Raw genomic sequence first — 24,744 nt, forward strand, 5'->3', positions numbered from 1 at the left:
ATACAGTAGTTCAGCAACTTAAAGCCAATGGAAACAAAAAAATTGTTTCTTATTTCATAAGATTTTGTGTATCATGTCTAGACTAAGGGAAACCTCATCTGTGAAGAAATGCTATAATTAAAGTTCTCTTATTTTCAAACTTTGAGATAAAAATAATGTTGTAGTTACCTGTTAAAGAAATATGATATTGATATTTAGATCTGCTAGAAATCCATTATAATCAATGTAAACTCAGTACGTCTACTGTTATATATAGTATTTTGTGTACAAAGAATAAGAAATCTAGGATGGTCACAGAAAAAGACTCAAAACTCATTTGTAAGATGATCTGTTTCCATGGTAACAAGGAATTATGACCAGATCTTTTGTCAATTTTCAATCTTTATAATTACCCAATCACATTTAAGTGTTTGAGACCGTACTGATTTCTTACTTTTTTATTTTCATAGAATTCATTTATTTTTAATCAAATATGAAAGTGAGAAAGAATATTGAGACCTTATTTTAGTACTTGCTATACCAGTCTTTTACAATGTTGAAAGCCCCTCACCGCTGTGGGTTCGAGTACCAACAGGGACTTTGGATTCTTTCATGTGAGGAAGCTATCCAGCTAGCTTGCGGAACGTCGGTGGTTCTACTCAGGTGCCCGTTCATGCCTGAAATAATGCACGGAAGGGCACCTGAGGTCGTCCTCCACCAGTTTAGCTGGAACGTCACGATTTGACCTATACTGTGTCGATGTGACGTAAAACCCCAAAAAACAAACAAACAATGTTGAAATTTTGTATTTACTCACTTATTGTCGGATCTCTTATAAGACTGGGTCTGTATTTTACTGGTAGTTCTTCAAATGAAATATGATTGTTCCTGGCGAAAAACTATGATGAAATACTCCTGTATATAATATATCTTATATACCTTATATCCTGTATGATATTATATTTATTTATTATTTCTATAATTGTCTTCTTTTTTTCTGAAGCTCAGTTATGTTTATGATTAAATGGTTTTAGCATTTTTGCGGTAGTGCTGGTAGTGGAAAATGTATTTTAAAAAATTAAAATTTGTTTGGAGTTTTTGTGCGAGTTCACTTGGAATAAAGTCTATAAGTTTAAATTATATGTTATATGACAACATGTTTTATTTCTGCTTAGATATAATTCAAGAGCTACTACATAGGTTAAAAATACTTTCAATCTGTCATATATATCGATATATTAGTCAAAAGACAAAATTATATGGTGATCTCTTGTTATTATGTAAATAGTTTTCATATCTACAAGAAATGATGGATATATATAGATTATATTAAAGGTATATGGGATAAGTGTTTCTGATTTTGATCATCCTTTTCAGTGCTACATTAACATATTTCAACTACTTCCATGTAGCATATAATGTATAAATGACTGTTTTGATATAGTCTTATGCATAGGACAAAAAAAATATTTAGGCAGGACTGAATATACTCAAATTTTATGTAAAAAAAACCTTTTTGTTCTTATTTAAATGATGACTTTTATGAAATTGTAGTATTAATGATATAATCTTTTGTTTCAGACAATCTTGCACAGAGAGTAGAAAACATCAACAAATATTTCACATTCAGTCTGTACAGTAATGTATGCCGATCATTGTTTGAGAAACACAAGCTCCTGTTTGCCTTCCTTCTGTGTACGCGTATCAAACAGTACAATAATCTCATTGATATGGTATGTAAATAAAAATAAAATATATAACTTCTGATCTCTACCCTAAATTTGCTTATAGGCTTGTTGGATTTCCACTTTGATGACCAGTTTTATGGATATTGCAAAAGAAAAATCAAAATTGGTCATACAAAAATATAAAGATTGGTCAGGCAGCACAGATGTGCATGATGCCTCAAAGGTGTTAAAAAAACTGCTGTGACTCTGCACTGGCAGGAATGACTTATCAGTTTCTTTTTTAGTATTGCTGAAATGGAATCTTAAATTTAGTCTTGTGGTCCTAAACACATAACATTTTCAGCTGTGTGTCCAAACTCGAACCACTGGCCATGTTCCTTTGTATCATCAAAACATCAAGCATCTTTACAGAGATTTTGCTGATACTATGTTGATGCTTATGTTTGAAATGAAATAGAAGAGGACATGACAGTTTACCATTGTCATTTTTTCAACAATATAGAAAAGGGTCTGGCTGCACGGATATTTAAAACATGTTAGAATTTAGTACTAAACAACCTCTTGTCATTAAGATCATGGGATTTGTATATAGTACCTCAGTACCTTAAAATTTTAATATTAAGTAAAATCTCACAAACATTGTGTTTTTGTAGGAAGAGTGGCGTTTCTTCCTGGCAGGAGGTACGATCAAACCAAAGAATATTGAGAATCCATCTCCAGATTGGATATCTTCTCGTTCCTGGAACGATATCTTAACATCCGGTGTATTACCCAAGTTTGCAAACTTTGCAGATGACTTTAAGAACCATTTGGATGGCTTTAAGAAAATATTTGACAGTCCTGAACCACACAGGTGAGAATTCTACACTTTAGAAGACTATTTGTCACATTTTTCTGAGAATATCTAGTAGCTGATTAATAATAACTGGGATACTTATCCGAACCCTGATGCCCTTGCATGTAGGATTGCAAACAAGAAAGCTGAGATGCTGAAAATATTAAGCATTGAGATGGTATTTGATTTTTCATATGCCAGTTGAAAACTTATTTTGAGCATGTGTTTGTTATCCTTTAATAGATCTGTTGCTTTAACTTTCTTTGTAAATGTACATATAGATGATTTGAATTTCTTTATCAAAATGTAGGGACATTGGTGATTGTAAGGGTGATTGTAAGGGTACTTACTGACTTTGACTATAATTATTAATTTTTTATAATTTATGAAATAATCTTATATAGGACTTCAGCGAGGCTTTGTAGGATTAAACATTGATTTCAGGACTGGCAAAATCTGATTTTGACTTCCTAGTCTGTTTTTCTCTGAAGCATTTTTAGCTCGACTATTCGATAAGAATAAGTAGAGCTATTGCAGTCACCCGAGCGTCGGCGTCGGCGTAACCACTTATGTTAAAGTTTTTGTAATAGTTCAAATATTTTCAAAGTCCATTGACATATGGCTTTGAAACTTTGCACACTTGTTCACCATCATGACCCCAACCTGTAGACAGGAGGAGGTAACTCTATCAAGTATTTTGACAGAATTATGCCCCTTTTTCGACTTAGAATTTACGTTAAAGTTTTTGTAATAGTTCAAATATTTTCAAAGTCCATTGACATATGGCTTTGAAACTTTGCACACTTGTTCACCATCATGACCCCAACCTGTAGACAGGAGGAGGTAACTCTATCAAGTATTTTGACAGAATTATGCCCCTTTTTCGACTTAGAATTTACGTTAAAGTTTTTGTAATAGTTCAAATATTTTCAAAGTCCATTGACATATGGCTTTGAAACTTTGCACACTTGTTCACCATCATGACCCCAACCTGTAGACAGGAGGAGGTAACTCTATCAAGCATTTTGACAGAATTATGGCCCTTTTTCGACTTAGAATTTACGTTAAAGTTTTTGTAATAGTTCAAATATTTTCAAAGTCCATTGACATATGGCTTTGAAACTTTGCACACTTGTTCAACATCATGACCCCAACCTGTAGACAGCAGGAGGTAACTCTATTAAGCATTTTGACAGAATTATGCCCCTTTTTCGACTTAGAATTTACGTTAAAGTTTTTGTAATAGTTCAAATATTTTCAAAGTCCATTGACATATGGCTTTGAAACTTTGCACACTTGTTCACCATCATGACCCCAACCTGTAAACAGGAGGAGGTAACTCTATCAAGCATTTTGACAGAATTATGCCCCTTTTCGACTTAGAATTTACGTTAAAGTTTTTGTAATAGTTCAAATATTTTCAAAGTCCATTGACATATGGCTTTGAAACTTTGCACACTTGTTCACCATCATGACCCCAACCTGTAGACAGGAGGAGGTAACTGTATCAGGCATTTTTTTTACTATCAAGCACTAAGAATAGTCGAGCATGCTGTCCTACCGACAGCTCTTGTTTAACTTGTCCATATGATATTTATATAGTAAATTCTTGAAAATTTCCACTTGTTTCATACAAGGGGCAATACAGACAATTGATTTTGCCGCCCCTGGCTTTGGGCAAAAAAAAGGTTTGTTAAGTATAAAGAATACATTTTCATTTACAGGGAGCCGTTACCAGGCAGCTGGGATACTGATCTAGATCCCTTCCAGAAAATGATTGTCCTGAAATGTTTGAGAATGGACAAAATTACTGAGGCCATGCAGGACTATGTAGCTGCAAGTCTTGGACAGAGATTTATTGAACCTCAGGTACTTTGCTATGCTATCTATTCTTTGGGCTTATCTTATTTCATTGGCATGATGTTCATTCTTTGGACCAAATGGAAATAGATTTACTAAAAAATAAAAACATAACTTGAAATACTGAAATTACCATTTTTTTTTATATTTTTTTTTTATTTTTTTATTCTGATTGTTATAGAAGTATGTCTCTGATTGTTATAGAAGTAACTGCTTTTTTTCATTCTTTTTTTTTTTAAATTTTAGACAGCAGATTTACATCTGGTATTCAAGGATTCATCACCAACCACACCACTGATCTTTGTGCTGTCGACAGGTACCGACCCTGCGGCAGATCTCTACAAATTTGCTGAGGAGATGAGATTTGGCAAGAAACTCAGCGCCATCTCTCTTGGACAGGGTCAGGTAAGCAGGCTTGTCTTTCTTGAACATATCATTTTCATAGTATTTAACTCACTACAGTTTCGGAGCAGTACCTCTAGATGCTTGCAGAGATCAGAAAAATATCGCTTTTTTTGCTGATTCTTATATTTTTCATTCATGATTGTATGTGCATTTCGACAGAAAAAAAGACGGGATTTTGGTATTTAATTATTCAAGTGCCTTGTCTGGTATGTACCGTGAATATGGTATTCAACACTTTTTTTATTCTCACACATTTTCATTATGGTAGAAAGATTACCAATGTTTGGGCTTACACCCTCATCAGAATAAATTTTAAACATATAATTTGTAAGTATTTGCAAGTCAATGTTAGATTTGCATTAGATTTTCTTAAAAATATATGTTTCTTTTACTTTTGACATTGAATGTTTTACATTTTTTAGCTTGCTTTTCATTATGGTAAAGGTCATGAGCTTAACTTTTGGTATAGCATAAGTTTTCATTAGGAAAAGTTGTATCTGATGCAAGAAAAGTATTTAATAACTTGCTGTTTAGAAATCAGACCTTTTGGATTTTATTGTCTAGTTAACTGAATTTACTTCTGCTGTAGAACACGTTATTATAAATAATACTGAATTTGTTGTTGTAGGGACCCCGTGCTGAAGCCATGATGAGGAGTGCTATGGAGCGTGGTAAATGGGTGTTCTTCCAGAACTGTCACTTGGCTCCAAGTTTCATGCCTTCCTTAGAAAGAATGATTGAACAGATTGATCCAGACAAGGTAAACCAAAGCAAATACATGTGACTTGTGAGATAAGGCCGAGAATCATTAAAGTAGTTTCTACTTGGTTTTTGCTGAAGTACAATTGTTTGCCCATTGACGCAGCCAGAGGAATAAAAAAGCTCTAAAATTTTCTAATCCTGACTCACAATGCTTTGCATGATTCATTGGCCTTTAAAGTTGATCATTTTCCAGTAGTTAACATCCAAAAGTCTAAGTCATATGTCATAGGTCATATAACCGCCTCCGTGGTCGAGGGGTTAGAGTCGATGACTTCTAATCCAGTTACCTCTCTGGCGTGGGTTCGATCCCCGGGAGATGCTTTGGTAGTTTAGCGCGGAGGAAGGTAGCCTAGTACTGGTGTAACTCTCCAGGAACGATGGTTAGGAAACTACCCGCCTATATGACTGAAATATTGTTGGGAAAAGGCGTAAAATGAAACAAACAAACAAACAAACATTGGTCATATGTAGAGTTGAGCTGTTTATACAAATTTATTTTAGTTAGATTGTGTTGAAAGCTATAAGCTTTTTGAAACAGTCTCAAATTCATCCCTGGAACTAAACAGTACTTAGCAGTGAGTGTAAAGTTTCTTGCTCAGGGAAATAAGGGCTTGCACTGATTGAACCCACGCAGCCAGAAATCCTTAGATTTCTAGTCCAACATGTTACACTTGGCCAAACTGCTATATCAAAGATACTTTATAGGAGAATTTTGTGATTTCTTTTGTCTCAAGTTATTTTTCTTGGGGAAAAAAATCAACACATGTATCAATACACATGTATATGTGATTTTTTTAGGTGCACCGAGATTTTCGATTGTGGTTGACCAGTATGCCCAGCGCCAAGTTCCCGGTGTTCATTCTACAGAATGGTTCTAAAATGACTGTTGAACCTCCACGTGGTCTCAAGGCGAATCTTCTCAAGAATTATTCCAATTTCAGTGACGATTTCTTCAACACTACTGGAGAAAAGGTATGAATTTGAGTCGTAATATACAATATTACTTTTTCTGTGTAGGAATATAAATCTCATATGGAATTATTTTAAAGAATACAGTCCGCAGACAATTGGTTAAACCATTTTTCAAACGCAAAAGATTTTCCAGTATTTTGACAATAGAAAATTAATTCTTTTCACAGATTCTATAACTCATATCATTTTTCTAGTTATTAAATATTTTGCCACAGATGAAATATAAGTATCTTGATTTAAACCAAAAGAAAACTAAAATGTTAGAAGATGTTTTATTACTTATTTGAGTGATAATTTTACCAGGGATATTTATGTGTTTTTAGAAACTCAATTGCCTGAAAAGACATAAGAATCATACATCATATATTAAAATTCCTATGTCTTAAAAAATACCAGGTTTTTTAAATGAGAGTGTTTTTCAATATAAATGCATATATTTATCTGGTTTTTAAAGAAAAAGATGGAAAGGGTGAGTTGTCTGAAAAATGTATACAGGTTTTATTTACCGGTAGACAGTATTTTAGCCTTCTATACAGGGAAAAAACTGGTAGCCTCTCCAACTTCTATATATAGAATAATTCTAAACAGTCTATTTATAGAAATATAATTAGCATCTGTAACTCCTGTTTATAGAATCTGAACAATCTGTACCTATCTATTTTATAGACATTGGGATCTGTAATTTCTATATGTAGAATCTCGACAATCTGTAGCTGTCCTATTTATAGAATCCTTGGTATTTTAGTATCATTTCTATGTATAGAATAAACAACCTGTAGCCCTTTACAACTTCTATAAATAAGAAATGAACAATCTGTAGACATCTGTTTATAGAAACATGGGTATCCCCAACATGTTCTATATATAGAATTTAAATAATCTGTAGCTATTTATAGAAATAAAGTTATTCTCTACAGCCATATAGATAAGAAGTTGCTCTAGGTCAGCTACTTCTGTCCCCCTTTAGTGTTCTCTGGTTGAGGGTTATGTATTCTTTTTTAGCCTTTAACTACATGTACCTTCTCCTTTTTTGATATTTAGGGACGTTTTTATCAACATTTAAATCCTGCAGATAAGGGTTTTCGTTAGGACTTATCTATTTCCTTTAAATCCACATCTTGATAAAAATTAAGCTACTGTTCTTGTATGAAATCTGAAAATTTTATTTTCGAACATTTTTATAGAGCTTAAAATTTTATTATCGAACATTTTTATAGAGCTGAAAATTTCATTGTCCAACATTTATAGAGTTACAAAGCCTTATGATTAATGATGATTTTGTTAGTTTTAAAACTGACTTTACAAAAAGTGTAAGAATATTCTATGCACTGTATTGAAAATATGTAAATTTTTTAAAATGAAAACAAGGTTTAAATGTTGATAACTTTGACCACAGTTCCCTAGATATTTATTAATAATGAGTAAAAATTATGTAATCATAAAAGACAAAGGCTTATTATAGTATATGCCAGATTCAGATATGATTTCGTCACTTATATATTACATATATTTGTAAATAACCAATCATATGTTAGAAAAGTATTTTTTCTAAAAGTGACCCAATTGTTTCACAGTTTCAAATGTTATTATTATTATTATCATCATCATCATCATCATCATCATCATCATCATTGCTATTGTTATTGTGTATTAATATTTTAAGGACCATTTTTATTGGTCAGTGGAAGTACTCAATAATTATGCTGTCCCACTGGGATGGAAAATAATTATATAATCAAATGTTTTCTGATTTTGTTTACTCTTGAAATATGCCTTGTCAAATTATTATTTCTATTTGTCTTGCATAACCTACATTCTGTTAATTATTCAGTGTATATAAACTTTATAGTATACATAGCTAGACTTATTAGTCACTTATTGATTTATTTATTTTTTCATCATTTTCACATTTCTATGCTCAGTATTTCAAATGTATGTCATTGTTTATTTTTTTCATTATAACATTTATCATGGCCATTATATGAGAAATAGACAGATAAGTTACATGTACACATTTTATTTATTTTATATTGAAAATAGGGATATGGTCGTCCATTAACAGCGGTAATGTTAAAAGAAGACACTGATTTTTTTATTGTCAATCACAAAGGGCATGAGTTTTATTTTTCACAGAATAAGATAAATTTACACAAGCATGGGTTTCTTTCTGTAGCCATCCATGGCAAGTTCTGCATGCTCTTGTTATTTCTAGACTATTTTTGCTTTCATATTTGACCTGTTTTTACCTTTGCTATGGTTTTGAGTCCTTTCCTTTGGTGTGTATATTCTGGAATGAAATGTGAGAGCAAAACAGCTAAAATTTAAAGGCTTTCGTGTTGCACTTTTTATTATCTCTCATGAAACTGAGTTTGAAGACGTGATGAAACCGAGTCTGAAAGCTTGATGAAATGAGTCTGAAATCTTGATGAAATGAGTCTAAAGACTTGATGAAACTGAGTCTGAAAGCTTGGTGAAACCTAGTCTGAAAGCTTGATGAAACTGAGTCTGAAAGCTTGATGAAATGAGTCTGAAATCATGATGAAACTGAGTTTGAAGACTTGATGAAACCAAGTCTGAAGACTTGATGAAACCTAGTCTGAAAGCTTGATGAAACTGAGTCTGAAATCTTGATAAAATGAGTCTGAAGACTTGATGAAACCGAGTCTGAAGACTTGATGAAACTAAGTCTGAAGACTTGATGAGACTTGATGAAACCAAATCTGAAAACTTGATGAAACCGAGTCTGAAAACTTGTATGTGCAGTCTGACCAGGTTCTATAATGTTGGTAGCTCAAATTTAGTAATTTGAAAATGGAATTCCCAAAACTTTGAATGGACTGTTCCAAAATTCAAAGTTGGACAAGCCCTTTACATAAATTCAGCAAGTAAATGGTAATATTTAGCAGCTGTCGGAATAGGGTAAAGTCCAACATCAGAATGATCAGGTAATCCTGGCTGCAATACTGTTTGGCATATACCTGCCATTTATTTTACCTATGTCGAGAATTTGAAAATAATAATTTTACTTATTTTAAACATGTTAGAAGAAAGATGTTGAAACAGATTCAGAAGAAAAAGAAAAATTTAGTGTATGTCTGGTTAATTGTTCTTTGTTCTGTTGTTGTTGTTGTTGTTGTTGCTGTTGTTTTTCTCTCTCAAACAATGTTGTTGTTTTTTTGTTGTTTTTTTTCTCTTATGATTTTTTTTCTCTTGGAATGTTCAGTTACAGTGGAGCACAATTGAGTGGATTGGGACCTAAGTGAATATTTTGTAATGTTTAATCTGTTTTGAAAGTTTGCAAAGGGAGAATATGATTTTTTTGATTTTTTTTTCAAATCTTTAAAAATGTCACATGCATACTAAAGGAAACTTTGATAAGTAGAAAAAAAATGTACACACTTTCATAATATATTTACTTATGCCACTATAAACTGTTGACTGACACATGTAAATAGTTATTTTATGTTCAGTTTCAGAATTTCCTTATTACTTTGTCCTTTAAAACTGTTAATTCTCTTATTGTGAATTGTTAGCAACTCTCTCAATTATCAATTATCATTGGTTATCATTATACATTAAGTGTTTCCTGAAACAAATATTTTTTAATCAGAGAAAACAATTGACATTCTGTTAATTGTTTCAGTTTATTTTATTCATTTAATATGTTGTTTTTATAAGTGGTTAGATTGACCATTCACACAGCAGTTTCCTGTATACAGATTACAGTAAAACTTATGATAGAGACCATCTCTGAATAAAAATCACTATAGGGACCACTTTTTGGCAAAGCTTAATTACTTAAATAGAACATAGTAATCTCCAAATAAAGACCACTTGGCTATTATTTTAAGGCCATGGTCAGTTTCTCCTTTGGATGGCCTTTGTCTGTACTATGAAAATCATTATTATTACATGTTATGGCTTGCCAACTGTTTTTTCCTTTATGCTTTGAACATAATTTTAAAAATAACTGTATAATTAAATAAAGATAAAGAAGTAATCAACAGTATCTTCTGTCTTAGTCAGGTATTTTGACTAGCCCATATTATATTCTAACTGTGTACAGTGCATACTGTCATAATTTTTATCCAAATCAGTTTATATACATGTACATTGCATATTTAAATTATTAACCTTATGTCTCGAGACCGCCTTTGATTGAATGAAAGGTGCATTAGATTAAGAAATAAAATACAGGACACAATGTCATTTTCATAACACTAATTGACATATATCAGGGCTCATCCTGGGGGGAAATTTTAGGGAGAAGTGACTTCCTCGCGAAAATTAGGGAGAAGGGAAACAACCCAATGTGTATGCATTAACATGCATGGCTATACATCCTTTAAATATAATATAAACACAATTAACATCACTTATAATATTTCTCCAGTTTATTAATTAAAAGTAGATTAATTAGTAGTAGATCTGGCAATGGCATCTAAATGTTTTTGAGCTGCAAATATGAATATAAAAAATTATTTTTGATATCTATTGATCAGCTATTTATAAGCTTTCTCTAAATATGTGTTTATATATTTTCATGTAAATTTGTTGATAATAATGTGTAAGAAAAGATGTGATGATAAAATCAATTTCATATTTTTTCTTTCCTCACTTTTATTAGAAGATGAAATCAGCTTGGATATTGATTAATAAAATCTGTTCTATTCTGTTCTGGTAACAGAAATTTCTTTGAAAGTCCTGAATGTTGTAATGTCAGATTTATATGCATATAATTATGCTTATAAAACAATTTTCAAACATCAAAGAATATGTAAAATATGTATTGCAAACATTTGTGCACATTATATTTGATCACTAAAATTACATGCATTCATTTCTTATTGAAAACTTTGACTGAGAAATTGTAGAAAATTAATTTCTAATTACCTCCCTTTATTTTCATGAAATGTTAAATTCGGTAATATTTTTATAAATAATGCTTTTTAAAATTTACAATATTGATAAATCTTAATCTGAGCCTCATATTTACGACATTAAAACAAATATGTATAATGAAACAATAAGAACTCTTCTTCTTGACAAATTTTGTTGTTATATACGTTACATGATATACATGTACGACCGATATGTAGTTTAGCCGGGATGTCTTGCCCACGTGCGTAAACTGTGTCAATTTGGCATTTCTACAAAGAGAACAATGCCAAACACCACCCTGGCTACAACATACCAATCGCAAGATTTTTGCGAAATGGTTTTCTTAAATTTTCGCGTAGGTGTATCAGAATCAGTAACTTTCTTTTACTGCTAGGTTTAGGCATTTCGCCCGGTAGCCATGACGTGAGCAACATAACAATTTTACAGTAAAAATTTTATGTTAACAGACTGAAATCATTCAAAACTATGATTTAGTTCTTAATCCGGTCGCTGATCATTAATGAAATTGATTATTTTTAATTGACTAACAGTTTTGTGATAGCCATAAAAAATCCATTGCACATCGCCTTTACTCGAGTTAAAAACCCACCATCGAAGTGCATCGTGCATATCAATTGGGGAAGATTGCACGTGTTTAGATAATCGGGGAAAAAACAATGTATAATTATCGCCAAATCCCGTATTAAACTCGCAAAACTATTACACAATTATACCGTTTCGTGCCGATGCTCTCATTATTTACTGTTTAGAGTAGGCGGTCTATCGCTTCGCTTACAGGTAGAAGGGTAGTATAAAGCGACGCTCTGATTGGATAATGATAATTAGCGGTCGTCATATGGGCGGATACAATCTCTGCTCTTTACATCGCTAAGTAATTACTATTTGGGAATTAAGATTTTATCAGCGATGTTGACTTCTCTTTGATCAATCGGAAGAGCGAAATTGGAATATACACGGCGAAGTTTTCGCCTGAATCGCCCTTCCGGATGAGCCCTGTATATATAGTGAACTTAGTCTCTCACATTCAGGTTTATCAGTACTTGAACAACATAACATAATACATGTATTGAGACATAAAATCAGCTTATTACCTGTTGTTTTTTTTGTTTTGTTTTTAATTAATAAACTAGTTTATCATTAACATGTTTTCTTTGCAAATATGAAAAATGTTTTTGCATGTCACTTTTCAGTCTGAATGGAGTTTGGTTTATTTTGTAAAATAGTGTACATGTAATTATAAAGTATTATGTTTAAAACTCCTAAAAAGGATAATTAGTGTAACAATTGAATATTCATAAAATGGTGATATCTGAGTATTTATATTTTAACTTTTCTCACCATCTAGGTACATGAGTTCAAACACTTGCTGCTGTGCATTGCCTTCTTCCACGGTTGCGTACTTGAGAGAAGGAAGTTTGGAGCGCTCGGTTTCAACATTCCGTATGAATTCACAGATGGTGATTTTAGAATCTGTGTCAGTCAGTTGAAGATGTTCTTGACAGAGTACACGCACATTCCATTTAAAGTAAGTATCTGAGATTATTTCTAAAATAATCTTTTACGTAAATTTCGAGTCTTTTATAATGGTGCTGTAATGATGCCAAGGGCTAACAGAAGCTTTTTTTTTTAATTCGAAATGTCTTTTGTCTGATGTAGTTAGCTTTGAGATTATGTTTAATATGTCACTTGTGTTTCAAGTCAAGAGAGACAGAATGGAAGGGAAACAATTTCTCTGCTAAAGATTGAAGAAACCATAATTATGTAGATTTTATTATATCCATGCACTTATAAGATTCTGCACTTGGTCTCTCTATTAGGCGAATATTAATTTCAAGTACAGAAAGTCAAACTTGTCAAGTCAGAATCATTTTATCATTTTTCCATTATCATTTTAAAATCAGATTGTTAGTAATTATCTAAGTGGACAAAATTGCATTTTAGAGTGAAGTCGTAAATGGCTGAAAATGTAAGTGCGATGTAACAAGTCATTTGAAAAATACCTAAGTCAGCTGCTGCTTCAGGTACATGTATATAAAATGACAATTTTCAACAGTTATTCATTTTTTTATTATCTTTATCTTTGTGAATACTCAAGGTATTGGTATACACAGCTGGACATATCAATTACGGAGGTCGTGTAACGGACGACTGGGACAGACGTTGCATGATGAGCATTCTGGGAGACTTCTATTGCAAGGACTCCCTCGATGAGGAGCACAAGTACTCGGAGTCAGGGATTTATCGCCAGATATCCACATCCATGGACCATAATGTAATTAAGTGATACATTCAATCTATAAACAGATAAACCCATGTAGCTCGCTACTGGTTGCTGGCCTTCTAGTATATGGCTGAGCCAAAATAAACCATAACTGGGATTTGGGTTCAAACCTTTCATACAGCCATATTTTCTTGGAAAAAAAACCTTGAAATTCATTTGTATTTTTGAGGCTTTGTTTCTTCATGAAATATTTAGTTGCTGAGCAAAGTATTATAAAGTATGAAGAAAAGTTTTCTTTTTTGAGTAACAAGGAATTAATACATTTATTCAATACACATTGTGAACAATTTTTTTTTTGAGGAAAACATATTCTGTGTAGATAATTGTGGGCGTATTCTAGAATTCTTTGTGATTTGTTAGGTATCAAAAAATGAATGAGAATTCTCTGAATGAGATTATGTCTAGACAAATATGGAAAGGGAGGTGGGCAATAAATATATAATTTTTGGTGAAGCTTTTACTAGTGCTGTAACCAGTAGTAGCCCAACAAACTGTATATCAAGTATCACAGTTATCTTATGGGGTCGTGGTGGATCAGTTCACCATTGTGTGTTTGCTTCGCTCTCTATTAACTTCCTGCGTTTACTCTTCTGTCTGCAGTGAGTGTTCAAATTTTGGCATTTTGACCATGATTTTTATTGTATTCTTTGAAATTTAGACATTTTGACCAATATTTTACATGTATTTCTATTCTTTGAAATATGATTTTTGAAAAATCATTATTAATTGATCTATATATTAAATTTATTGATATAATTACATTGTCAAGAGTGTATATAATTTGAACACTGTGCATTATCTGTTCAGGGTAGGTAAATCTGAACAGATTAAAATTCTTTTTCCTAACAAATTCAGCCAGAATTTTATCCACCTAGAATTTGTAATGGACTAGTCTAGCTTATGATGTTGGATCTGTCCATTGTTCATCATAGGGAAGTCAAAATGATGATAGAACAGAACAGAACATGTATTTTATCCGAAAGTATGGGTGTGTAAAATATCATATTGTGCTGAATGACATTCAGCAAAAGACTTGTCACATTTGCCGTTTATGTTAATTAACAACAAATGATAGAACTTTTTTATTTGAAGCAAAATAGAATTTAATAAGTATGTAACACTAAACAACATTAATTGATGATCAAAGTTTAAAATGTATCTGGCAGAATTTGTTTGTGCATGTTGTATGTTGTTAAATTGTTAATCTATAATCTTATAAAGGCTCTTGAAGTTTTGTTCAGGTAAGAAAAAAAGCTTGATAATTTATATCATGAAGAACTACATATGATATAGTTAATTTATTTTAAAATAACAAAAAATAGCCATACAAAGTTTTAAGTGACATTGCTTTAATTTGGCCTGGTAACTTTTATTTGATGTAACTGGAACTGGGAATATTGTTGCTGACATATTTGAGTGATTAATGCACCAGGATCTGTAGTTTGAACAAAGACTTCAAGAGCCAATATAGTTACTTAATTAGGTGCTGTTTACTTACATAGAAGCTTATTTATAGATAATCTTGACTATTTATCTATACCTGTTGATGACTTTAGACTTGCAACTTTTCCTTGCGCCTTGTAATTATTCATAAATATGATGATATTTTCATGGAAATTTGTCTTGAGTCTAGGTTTTCTACATAGATGTTAGTTTTTTATATAAGATGCTAAGCCAGACTGGTTAATTTCATGAATAATTTGTTATTATGTGAATTAGAAAGCTATATACCATAATCATCTATACAGTATAGTTATAGGCTGTTATGATTTGTTTGATAGGAGAACTTGGATGTTGAAATGAAATGACAGATAATTACTGTCACTGAATAATTCTAAGGGGAGTGATATTTTAAAGAGAGCTTAGATATAAACTTACTAATAGATGTTCAAATTCTAGAAAATTACTGAAGAATTTCTAGGGGAGTGGTATTTTTCAGTTATATCCATGGTTTCAAATACTTGGATATAAAATAATTCAAATTAAGATAGTCTTTGATATTGATGACTGTGTTTCTTAGCTTCCTGGACTGTTACAGATTACTGTACATGAGAAAACAAGAGCATGACCCTTTAAGAGATTTGTACCCATAATGATCAGTCTTTGTGTTGACAGGCTGAAACAGGCATCAGCTGGTCACATTGTCATTTCTAGTAACATGTTTCTGACATTAAAAGGTTTTCAACCAATGGGCACTTGGTTGAGTGGCAAACACCTGAACATCTGTGCCATTACACCTCAACGAATTGGTCTTATTCACCTTTAATACCAGGGCATTGTCAGCTTAAGTTTGAAATAATTTCTCAAATTTGGATTAGATCTTGTGTGTTATCTTTGACACTACTATACAATGATATAAATTTTATGTAAGATTTCCACTGTACTAAAGCAAATTCACACACCTGCCCTACCTATTTTGAAAAATAACCTGCTCCCATGGAGCATTAATTAGAAAAAGTCAATTGTGTCATTATTCCAAATGCAAAATATCAAAGTTTTTCTCCTCAGTAAATTTTGTAATAACTTTTGAGTGTAATCAATAAAAAGATGGTGTATGTTGTTTGTAACATGTGCAGTGCTTTATTAAACTTTTGCTGTGTGATATTAACTATATATATAAAAGTTCATTCAGTTTTAGACCTGGCACAAATTTTTTGTGAGATTTGAATAATTTCCTATCCCTTAAACAAGTTGGCTTTCTGCTTTCATTTCTTTCTTAAGTAGTTGTCTCCCTTGTCATAAAACATGGCAATTAAATACATGTATCTTCTTTGCAAATAGAGTTCTCTCCCTGCTTTTATTTAGACAGTTAGATGATTCTTGAATAGTTGTCTCCCTTGCTTTATTTAGATGATAATACAAGCTTAAAGCTTTTCTCTTTACAGTAGGTTCATACAATTTGTTGTCATACATTATAAAGTAGAAACCTCTATTAATTTCCTGGCATTTTAAAAACTGGTAGTCTGAACAAACCAGTCCATACCTATTCTCTTAAGTAACTTTTCAATATTTAGGTAGCTTATTATAGATTAAATAACATTTCCCATTTTGTGTTTGAATTTTATGAAAATTATGACAGATACACAATGGTGAAATGATCGAGAAACTCATTTATACAGTTTGAGAATGTACTTTTTTAATAATATGTATACACTGTATTGTGATTTAAATTGCATAAAAGCACAGTTTTTGCAATCTCATCATGTAAGATGATCTTCCGTCATCATAAAGTTGGATAATATTGAACGTTTTACTTACGTAAATATTCAACAGCTGTCTGATAAGGAATCAATATAGACAATCACGCTTAAATCATGCCCACCATTCATAAATACATGACATTCGTTCTCAATATCAATCCACAGACAAATCTGTCAAAGATGTTATTTAAAAAAAACAAAAACAAGGATGCTATTTTCGTAGAAGCTTCAAGGGATTGTACATCAATACATATTACAGGTTTCTTTGTCAGGCTTGGCAGTCAGCTTCTCAGTGATTTTCTATCATATAAGACAGCTTCTAGCCTACATAGCTTAATACTTACATATTTTAAAGTTGTACATATGGAAAGTCTATAAAAATGATATCATGGCCATTTAAATGTTTTAATTGAAAATGTCAGACTTGAAATCTAAGAATATTGCAACTGAGCCCCAACTGTTTATGAATTTCAAAGAGCTTTTAACATAATTATTTGATAATTTTTCAAATAAGGTCAAAGTGAATCATCAAAATTAATTCCAATAAATGTACAACATATTAAAATATAAGTGAAATATAAAATATAGACAAGTAGTAAAAAATATTAATATATTATTATAACAGGTAATTAATATAAAAGAGAATTAAATAGCAATGATACAATATACTTTGTAAGCAAAAAGAAAATTTAAAAGAAAAAAACCTCTAGGAAAGTCACCCAAAAAAATAAGGCTAAAACAAGTAATTTGAAATAGATAAAAAGAGATGGAGAGTAAGCCAACAAGGTTTAGAGATAGGATTTTGTTTATACCTGTAAGAAATTTGATGAATTTAGAAGGTTTATCATTGTCTGAGCTTTGTTTGTTGTGCTGCAAGTTAACACTCATATCTAGGTGTTGTGTGGTTGATTTGTTTTAGGACTGTCGTAAATTCGAATAAAACGCAGTGGCTTCTTTAAGCAATGGATGAATAGTTATTAAAAAATGTTTTTACTTAAATTTTGATTGATTTTTCGATGTTTTCACATAACATGACATCTGTTCTATAGGGTTACATGCAATATTTAAGAAGTTTGCCTATTAACGACACACCAGAAATATTCGGACTCCACGAGAACGCAAATATTACATTTGCCCAGAATGAGGCTTTCACCCAGCTTGAGGCTTTACTGAAGCTTCAGCCAAAGACTGCCAGCGGTGGCGGAAAATCACGAGAAGAGGTACTTGATTTTGATGTATTTTCCTCTTTATCTCTCAATAAACTTTGCTTTACAAACTTAAAGATGCTTTTGACTATTCTACCTAAAATGTTTGGGAATCAAATCACTCCAAATTTGTATGATATTACAATGTTTACATACTTTTGTTTACAAGTTTCATTATGTTTTACCATTTCTTTGAATGCAATTCTTTGAAAGTTATCTTCAATAGTTTGCTGTACATAAGTTTGTTTTCTACAAAATGTTTTGATATATACTGTACATGTAAATATATATTCACTGTACATGTATATAGATTATGGAAGAAACTGCCAAGAGAATTTTGGGCCAGGTACCAAAACCATTTGACCTGGAATTAGTGATGAAAAACTACCCAGTAATGTACGAACAGTCCATGAACACTGTGCTCATTCAAGAAGTTATCAGGTAAATATATATATACTTCGCTTTTTAATTTGTGATTGCTATACGATTCGGTGTACTTGTTCTTTTTGTGTGTGTGTCTTTTGGTATGTATGTCTGTTTGTTTGTTTCTGTCTTTGCTGATAATTGTTAAAAAAAGACAAAATGTAAGCTAGAATATTCATACCTTCTGAGAGTGCTGATAAAGAATAGGTTCATTTTAATAGATTGACAGATGACCTTGACCCCCTAAATGACCTTGACTATCAGTGAAGTCAGGCTTTCAAAATCATGAAATTTACTCGTAAGTCTATATGTTAATAGATTTGGGACAGGGGGCATATGTGTTTTACAACCACAACCTGTTTAATAAATGTTACTTCATTGGACATGACAGTACGTTATTTGCTGTTACTGATGCATTTCATGTCACTTTTTATACGCCCGTTTGAAAAACGGGACGTATTATGGGAACGCCCCTGGCGGGCGGGCGGGTGGGCGGCGTCCAATTTTGTCCGGAGCATATCTCCTACATGTATGAAGGGATTTTAATGAAACTTCATAGAAATGTTCACCACTATGAGGAGCAGTGTCGCGCACATGAACCAGGTCTCTAGGTCAAAGGTCAAGGTCACACTTAAGAGCTCATTGAAAAATGCTTGTCCGGAGCAAAACTTCCACATGTATAGAGGGATTTCAATATTACTTGGCACAAATGTTCACCATTGTGAGGCGAAGTGTCGCGCCGCAAGATTCAGGTCCTTGCGGCCAAGGTCAAGGTCACACATAGAGGTCAAAGTTCAGATAAAAATATGAAGATGTGTATATGGACCATTTAGTCATCATTTATTGAGGATTGTAACACAAATGGTCATTATCAAGACTATGGCTGTGATACATATAATTTAGGTCAATATATACAAGGTCAAGGTCACTAAAGATGATGAAATATCCAGATTTTGTCCGGAGCATATCTCCTACACGCATGGAGGGATTTTAATGAAATTTCATAGAAATGTTCACCATTATGAGAAGCCATGTCATGCACATGAACTAGGTCTCTAGGTCAAAGGTCAAGGTCACACTTAGAGCTCATTGAAAAACGCTTGTTCGGAGCAAAACTTCCACATGCATAGAGGGATTTCAATATAACTTGGCACAAATGTTCACCATTGTGAGGCGGAGTGTTGCGCACAAAATTCAGGTCCCTGCAGCCAAGGTCAAGGTCACACATAGAGGTCAAAGTTTAGATAAAAATATGAAGATGTGTATAGGGACGATTTAATCATCATTTATTGAGGGATTGTAACACCAATAAATGGTCATTATCATGACTACGGCTGTGACACATGTACTTTAGGTCAATATATGCAAGGTCAAGGTCACTAAAGATGGTGAAATATCCAGATTTTGTCTGGAGCATATCTCCTACATGTATGGAAGAATTTTTATAATACTTTATGGAAATGTTCACCACCATGATATGTATTGCTCCATGCATGATCCAGGTCAAAGGTCAAGGTCACACTTAGAGCTCATTGAAAAACGCTTGTCCGGAGCAAAACTTCTACATTCATAGGGGGATTTCAATATAACTTGGCACAAATGTTCACCATTGTGAGGCTGAGTGTCGCACGCAAAATTCAGATCCCTGCGACCAAAGTCAAGGTTACACATAGAGGTCAAAGTTCAGATAAAAATTAGAAGATGTGTATAGGGACCATTTAGTCATCATTTATTGATGGATTGTAGCACAAATGGTAACTATCATGACTACAGGTGTGACACATTTAATTTAGGTTAATATTTGCAAGGTCAAGGTCACTGGAGATGATTAAATATCCAGATGTTGTCCGGAGCATATTTTCTACATGCATGGAGGAATTTTAATGTTACTTTATAGAATTGTTCACCACCATGAGACGTAGTGCCCTGCATATGAACCAAGTCTCTAGGTCAAAGGTGAAGGTCACAGTTAGAGCTCATAGAAAAACGCTTGTCTGGAGCAAAACTTCAATATAATTTGGCACAAATGTTCATCATTGTGAGGCTGAGTGCCGTGCATAAAATTCAGGTCCGTGCGACCAAGGTCAAGGTCACACATCCTGTGCATATCTTCCCTACTGATTTGTTTTAAGGTTCATTTAACAACACAGTGCCAAGAATAAAAACTTGCTTGCTAGATAACACTTATCCATAATGCCCCCATCTCCATCTAAAGCTTTCGTAAATGGGCGTATTTTGTGACTATGGCACCCTTGTTCTTAGATGAAAGTAGCGCTTTTCAAGCTTTTTCTACATTCAATTTTTACCATTTTTTTCCAATTTTTAGGTATAATCGTCTGCTTAGCACAGTGCACAAGAGTTTGAATGACATTCTGAAGGCATTGAAAGGTTTGGTGGTAATGTCCCAGGAACTTGAAGACATGTCTATATCACTCTTCAACAATATGGTACCCAACATGTGGGCTAAAAAGGTAGGAGTCTTTTAATATACCTCAGTCTATGGTTACAAAGAAATTCTCTTAAACTCAGATTTCAAGTTGTAAGACTCTTATAATATACCTCTGTCCAACGATATCAAGAAACTCTCTGAGCTCAAACTCAGATCTGAAGTTGTTGATTGGTCAAAAACTGCCAAAGAATGTAAATTTATGTTCCTTCGTGATAAATTTAACTAATTATCAATGTTTTATAGTTAAATATATAATAGGAATTTAGTGATGGGAAACATAATGTTAGACATATGTTACTGTTTCTTTAAATGCTATCCAAATTTTGTATTATTCACTGCTCCATACCTATATTTTAAAAATACTTATTAATGAAATATTTAGAAATTTTCTGTATTTAAACTGTAGAAAAATATTTTTCACTGCAGTGAAATATATTTCCCATATTTTCGATGGTTTCTCACCAGACTATTTTCTTCTAAATTTAGCCAATATACAAAATTAAGGGTTAGTAAAAGTACAAAATTGTGAAATGTATATAATTAAGATTTTTTTCTATCACTACAGGATTTATTTTCATCTTGTGGTATGAAAATTATCATATTTCATTCGTGGCTAATGAAATACTTATTGTCATACCACTCAATGAAAATAAATCCTGTATTTATAGAAAAAACTTGAATATCCTCTTTATAATTCTGCGAAATAAATATAGCTGGGCAAAACAAATATCTCAAACTGAAATTAAAATTTTGCATTGTAAGCATAACATTATATTTTACAGTGCATCATTGGCATTGAATGTTGCAATGACATCTTTAAAATGTTGAAACTTATGTCTATAGGGTGTTTACATGCATAAATACTTTTATAGCAATTTTGTCGAGTAACTTCATTTGAATATTTTTGTTTGAATTGTAAGGTATAAAGTGATTTTTTGTGATACTTAAAGTTTCATTTGATAGGTGAAAGCAAATAAATGCCAAAATAGTTGTACATTATGGGCTGATGTAAAAGTTTTATTGAATTGTACTGTTAATTCTTTCTCTTTTTGCAATATATTTTACATAATTATGTAGTAGATCTTTATATGTTATCTTTGATACAATATATATTCATGCCTAGCCAATAGGAGATTTATAGTGATAACTTCATCATAGTGCAGGAACGTGTTAACTCCTATAATAATCAAATCAGAGATAATCCATTATTGCACTAAGGTGACAAAATCTGTAATAATTATATGTTAACCTGCTTGCGGCAACAGACTCTAACCATGCCATCAGTTTAGACCAAGATCAGTCATCTTGTTATGGTCTGCACAGTCTGCACAGTTTCACTATTCAGTCAGTCAGTATATATTTTGAAATTTTCCCTAAAAATAATGAATGGTTTTGTCCAGATTGAACGATAGACAAGTCCATTTCAGATATTTAGGGTGATAAGAGTCATATAAGCATGTCCATTAATCTGTCTGACTATCTGTTAACTTTATATGGACAGTGTGTCACTAAAACTGAAATATGAAGATCATCTTGACTGTGTCCAGATTACAGAATTTGAATCTTGAATATAGTTCAATAATATTTGGTACTAAAAATTATTTGTTAAACGCCAACCCAGTTCCCTTCCTTCCCTGCCCCCCTCCCCCCCCCCCCCAAAAAAAAAAAAAAATTAAAAAAAATACATTCAATATTATGGAGTTATAGGCCTTTTTAGCAATTGGTGTGTCCACATGCATATCTAATTGGCAAAGTTTTATTACACTAAAGTAAATGTCAAGCTTTTAATTTCTTTATCAATATAAATGTCATTAACATTTTGAACATTTTGTTAGATAGTTAAAAAGACATTACATGTAAACAACACTTTAGCGTGTGAACTTTTAAACTGAGCAATATAAATTTGCAAAATGGTTTTGCGTCATTACTTCATGACACATATTTCACTAAAATATTTTGCTGAATTTATACCTTTGAGAAAATATTATTGCCGTCTTTTTATTCAGTCAAATATGTAATTAAAATTATAAAAATAAATAATATATCTTATCTATGAACCATTTAGCATGAAATTTTGCAATATAATATTTCATAAGTGATTATAAAGTTGAATGCACTGTTTGAAGTTGAGGCGTTTTTAGGTCAGAGTTAGCCGTGCATTTTATTTACGAATTATATTTACGATCGTTGACAAGCCATTATATATAAGTTATGCATTTATTATTTTATTGGGAAATCAAAGAAAGTTAATGATATTTTACAAATTGGTTTGTATTATGTTGTTGTTTCTTTTAATATAAATAGGTAATAAGAGGCGTTGTAGATATGTCATGCCAATTTACCCCTATATATCTTTCTGGGGCGTGGTAGTCAATTTTTGTCGGTTTCATTTGCTGAACAGTGTGATATTTTATTTCATTTGGTAAACAGGGTGATACTAGGTATAGAATACACGACCTGGTAAACTGTTGGCAAAAAAATCTGTCTGCTTTCTGAAACAAGTAGTAATGGTGATATTACTGGGTCTTGAACCTACTGAATTTTATGTAATGGATTTGCCCGGCTTTGAATTTGGAAGAGTTTATTTAAAAATTTAGGGGATTTCATTACCAAAACACAAAAATTTAGCTGTAACCAACAGTATAGAGCCTGGTCAGACTGCACAGATGTTGATTTACCCTTTACCTGTTTGAACAGAAAGGGGTTATTTAGCCTGTGCCACCACTATACAGCCAGGCTAGCCTGCAAAATTGTGCAGTCTGACCCGACTCTATACTGTGCTGGCTGACCAATTACAAATTTTCATATTGATATCCCAAACAATGATAATGGAGATTCCAAAAAGAGTAGCTGAACAAGTCTTTTTAAGAAAATCAGCATTACTATGGGAAGACATTTAAGTCAAATAGTTAAATATTGAGCTTGAGAAATCTGCTATAGTAAAGTCTTAGTGTACGTCATAGACTTGCAATTAAAATAGCTTATGAATGAAGAAGTGCTGTTTTTCAGTAAATGCTTAACAATCTTACAAAATTTAACAATTAACAAACTTTTTTTGGAAGATGACAAAAAGAAAAAGAATTTGAGTTAAAATTTATTCAAACAATTCATTTTTGTATATATTATGTGATTATGTTTTGAAGTAGTTAAATCATTTTACTTGCAGGCATATCCATCATTGAAACCTCTGGCATCATGGGTGTTGGATTTAGTGTCAAGAGTCAAGTTCATCCAGACATGGATTAATGATGGTCTACCAACTGTAAGCTTTAAATGTCTTTTATCTCTTTATGTTTGAGTGTATTAGTTGCCCATCATTATTGTTGGTTCAAATCTGTCCCTGGAATTCTTTCATGAGAAGAAGTTGTTGTGCAAGCTTATATGCAGAAGGTCAGTGGTTTTGCTCTGATTCATGTCTGTGCCTGAAATACTTCAAGGAGGGGCTGGCACATCTTGTTGCACCAGTATTATAAGCTGGAACATCACCATAATTACGGCCTTTACTGAGTTAGTGTAACTTAAACTTAACATGTGTATGTCTTTGATGTACAAATGACTAATTAGAAACAAAGACATAAAACTGTGTGTATAGGTAGATGCGAAATGAGTAATGTGAAGAGAAGTTTTAATTTTTCTTTTCTTTTAGATTTTAAAGGCCCATTATGCCTGAGAAATGTTTTAATATTTATTTCTAAAAGCTTTTTAATTTTGGTGTACTTTAATTATCCAAAAATGTTACTATGCCAATTACCTGAACCATCTTTTTCATCTGTTGCTTTTTGG

General features: G+C 32.3%; 1 protein-coding gene across 12 annotated transcripts in view; it reads left to right on the forward strand.

Moving 5' to 3' along the window:
• Positions 1 to 24,744, forward strand: part of LOC132757189 (dynein axonemal heavy chain 1-like) — a 102,443-nt gene that overhangs the window by 66,787 nt on the left and 10,912 nt on the right. For 7 of the 12 annotated variants that reach the window (XM_060748412.1, XM_060748434.1, XM_060748398.1 and 4 more), the window contains 13 exons: positions 1,561 to 1,712; positions 2,321 to 2,520; positions 4,227 to 4,371; positions 4,609 to 4,767; positions 5,396 to 5,527; positions 6,328 to 6,501; positions 9,546 to 9,590; positions 12,749 to 12,928; positions 13,499 to 13,675; positions 17,934 to 18,104; positions 18,400 to 18,530; positions 20,839 to 20,983; positions 24,128 to 24,223. In XM_060748412.1, coding sequence (XP_060604395.1) covers positions 1,561 to 1,712; positions 2,321 to 2,520; positions 4,227 to 4,371; positions 4,609 to 4,767; positions 5,396 to 5,527; positions 6,328 to 6,501; positions 9,546 to 9,590; positions 12,749 to 12,928; positions 13,499 to 13,675; positions 17,934 to 18,104; positions 18,400 to 18,530; positions 20,839 to 20,983; positions 24,128 to 24,223 — 1,907 coding nt within the window. Of the gene's footprint in view, positions 1 to 1,560; positions 1,713 to 2,320; positions 2,521 to 4,226; positions 4,372 to 4,608; positions 4,768 to 5,395; positions 5,528 to 6,327; positions 6,502 to 6,955; positions 6,971 to 8,541; positions 8,566 to 9,545; positions 9,591 to 12,748; positions 12,929 to 13,498; positions 13,676 to 17,933; positions 18,105 to 18,399; positions 18,531 to 20,838; positions 20,984 to 24,127; positions 24,224 to 24,744 lie in introns of all 12 variants that reach the window. The other 5 variants (XM_060748447.1, XM_060748477.1, XM_060748468.1 and 2 more) reach the window with 3 other exon arrangements.

This window comes from Ruditapes philippinarum, unplaced genomic scaffold, assembly GCF_026571515.1.
Source record: "Ruditapes philippinarum isolate M1 unplaced genomic scaffold, ASM2657151v2 ctg2870_1_1_1_1, whole genome shotgun sequence".
Classification (NCBI taxonomy): Eukaryota; Metazoa; Mollusca; class Bivalvia; order Venerida; family Veneridae; genus Ruditapes; species Ruditapes philippinarum.